This window comes from Quercus lobata, chromosome 9, assembly GCF_001633185.2.
Source record: "Quercus lobata isolate SW786 chromosome 9, ValleyOak3.0 Primary Assembly, whole genome shotgun sequence".
Lineage (NCBI taxonomy): Eukaryota > Viridiplantae > Streptophyta > Magnoliopsida > Fagales > Fagaceae > Quercus > Quercus lobata.
The window spans coordinates 48,601,684-48,604,091 of NC_044912.1; the positions used below are offsets into that span (position 1 = coordinate 48,601,684).

General features: G+C 35.7%; 1 protein-coding gene across 1 annotated transcript; it reads right to left on the reverse strand.

Annotated features, from left to right (window-relative positions):
* Window positions 1-1,294: 1,294 nt before the first annotated feature.
* On the reverse strand, window positions 1,295-1,816 carry LOC115961913 (STOREKEEPER protein-like). The gene has a single exon (XM_031080810.1). It carries the CDS (start codon window positions 1,814-1,816, stop codon window positions 1,295-1,297), a length of 522 nt encoding a protein of 173 aa, XP_030936670.1.
* Window positions 1,817-2,408: the final 592 nt, after the last annotated feature.

A 2,408-nucleotide genomic window follows, 5' to 3' on the forward strand; every position in this document is an offset into this window, starting at 1 on the left:
CATTTTTGAGAATTGCAGTACAGTATCAACAATGCATGGTGTGCTAGACATATTGGGACAAGTTGCACAATCCAAGGACTATTTTCAGCTCATACAAACAGAGATCTGTAAAATGTAGTATACTATAGTAACTATACCTTGCCAGGACACCCGGTCTCCGTTTTCTGCTTTTTAAAAATAAAAGTTTATACATTCCAATTGGCGATCTAAGTGTTCATCCAGTTATCATGGTAGCTCTATTTTGAGTCTATAATTAGAGATCACTCAAAGTCTCAAACCAAAGACGACAAGATTCTACATAATTGTGCAAACTAAATGGCTCTTTGTAACAAATTCTGAGGGTATTTGGTAGATTCCTTGCAATGTTTAAATATCCCTGTGCGGAATCTTCACTTCAATGTTTATGGAGAATATATTCGGAGTCATTTTCTATAATCTCCAAAGAAAATTGATTTTTAAAAATACCTTTTCAATTAATAAATACAAGGTTTAATTATCTAGGGCGTACGTTGATACAGTTATTAGTTTATTGCTGCACTTTTGTTTTCTCAAGTTTTGCAAATGATAGTTAAACCATTATACCTTTTTTCCAAATGAGATTTCTCTCAACGGTGCTTAGATAAAAATCGATTAAAAAAAAAAAAAACTTAACAATTTAATTATTGTGAAAGTTGCTATGTTCATAACATTACTCATGCAATTATTATCTTTAAAAAAGAAAGACTTGCATGGGTTCCAGTTAGCTCAACTGGTAAAGTCTCTGATGATTGTATTGCCTACAACAAAAACTAATTGTTATCTTAGTCTGATGATAAAGAGTTATCATCAGGAACGGACGCCATAGGTTGAAACTCTCTAAAAAAACAAAGACTTACTTTTTATGGTGGAAGACTTTTAAAGTTCAAGCTCTTTTGTTATTAATAAACTTTTTTTTTTGACAAAAAAAAAGTAATAAACATTTTTTCCAACAATAAATAAATAAACACAACTTTTTAGAGTGGAAGACTTGGGAGACTAGGGGCCTGTTTGGTCATAGTTTTCAAAAATTGTTGTTTAAAAAGATGTGAAAATTGTGGTTTAAAAAGTATTGTTGAACAACGTGTTTTTAGTGTGAATAAAACAAAAAAATGTGTTTGGTATCATAGTTCAAACAATATTTTTCAGTGTTTAAAAAATGTAAAATATGTGTTTGGTATATGTGTTTTTAATGATAAAAAAAGCTGACACATATTAAATAATAATTTTTTAATCCCTTCTTTTTCCCTTCTCTTTCTTTATTCCTTCTCTTCCGTCTTTATCCCTTTCTCTTCAGTCTTCCCTCAGAGCAGAGATCCAAAAAACCAAACTCCCCATCAATCTCCATCTTCTCACCATACTTGTACAAAACCGGAGACGACTCCGTCAATTCCTCCTTCAAACTCCTAATCAAACTGTTACCTTTCTGATTCTTATTTTTGTTGTTGTCCTTAGCCTTAGCTTTCCCATTTTTGTTGTCCTTAGATTTAGCTTTCCCATTGTTGATGTCCTTATTATTGTTGATGTCCTTAGCTTTCTCAGTCCCAGTAGCAGCTTCAACGGAGCCCCAAATCTTCTTCGACAACTCGTAAGTCTTTTGTTCGTGGGGTTTCGAAAAGGTCGGGTCTTTGCCTTTCTTTCCTCGTCCGGCATTGTTGTTGTACTTCTTTCTTAACCTCTTCATCTTGTCCACCAGCTGGGCCTTCGTGACCTCCACGTGGAGGCTCTTCTTAACGAACTCGAAAAACGCGGCGGCATCTGCGGCGGGATCCGCGCCGCGCAAGGCGGTGTAGTCCAACATCCCTCATCTTCATCGACGCCTAAGAAGATCGACGGCTGGGCTTTACGTTCGTCGCTGTCGAGTTGTCGTTCCGAATCACTCACACAGATTTCTCAGTTTTTTTGGGTTTTTTTTTTCCTGTATTCCTCACCAATCGGGTGGGGAGGCGTGATCTTTGTAGCTACGTGTCAATGGTTTTTTTTTTTTTTTTTTTTTTTTTTTTTTTTTTTTTTTTTTTTTTTTTTTTTTTCTGAGGCGGTATTCTGGAGATTTTTCAGATGGGCGCACTAGAAATTCGATGTCCTGTGGCGACACCTTCTTAAACTTAACGATGATGAATATATGGGGAAAACCAGAACAAAGGTATCAGGTTGGAAACGAAACAGAATGCAAAGAGTTGTGCCTAAAAACTGTGAATTGTACTTTGTAAAGAGAGGAGACAGACGACCAAAAAAAGCTGATCAGGTGGGCCCGTTTGAATCTCACTTTTATTACTGAAGTGCCACTGGAAAACAATTTTGTTGTTTAAAATCTGCTCCGGCTTGATTTCAAAACATGTTGTTCAAACATTGTTTTTGGAGCAACCATTTTTAAACAACCCAGAACACAGTAG

Excerpts from the sequence above, each read along its gene's own strand:
- LOC115961913 (XM_031080810.1), bottom strand. The coding sequence starts at position 1,816 with ATGTTGGACTACACCGCCTTGCGCGGCGCGGATCCCGCCGCAGATGCC.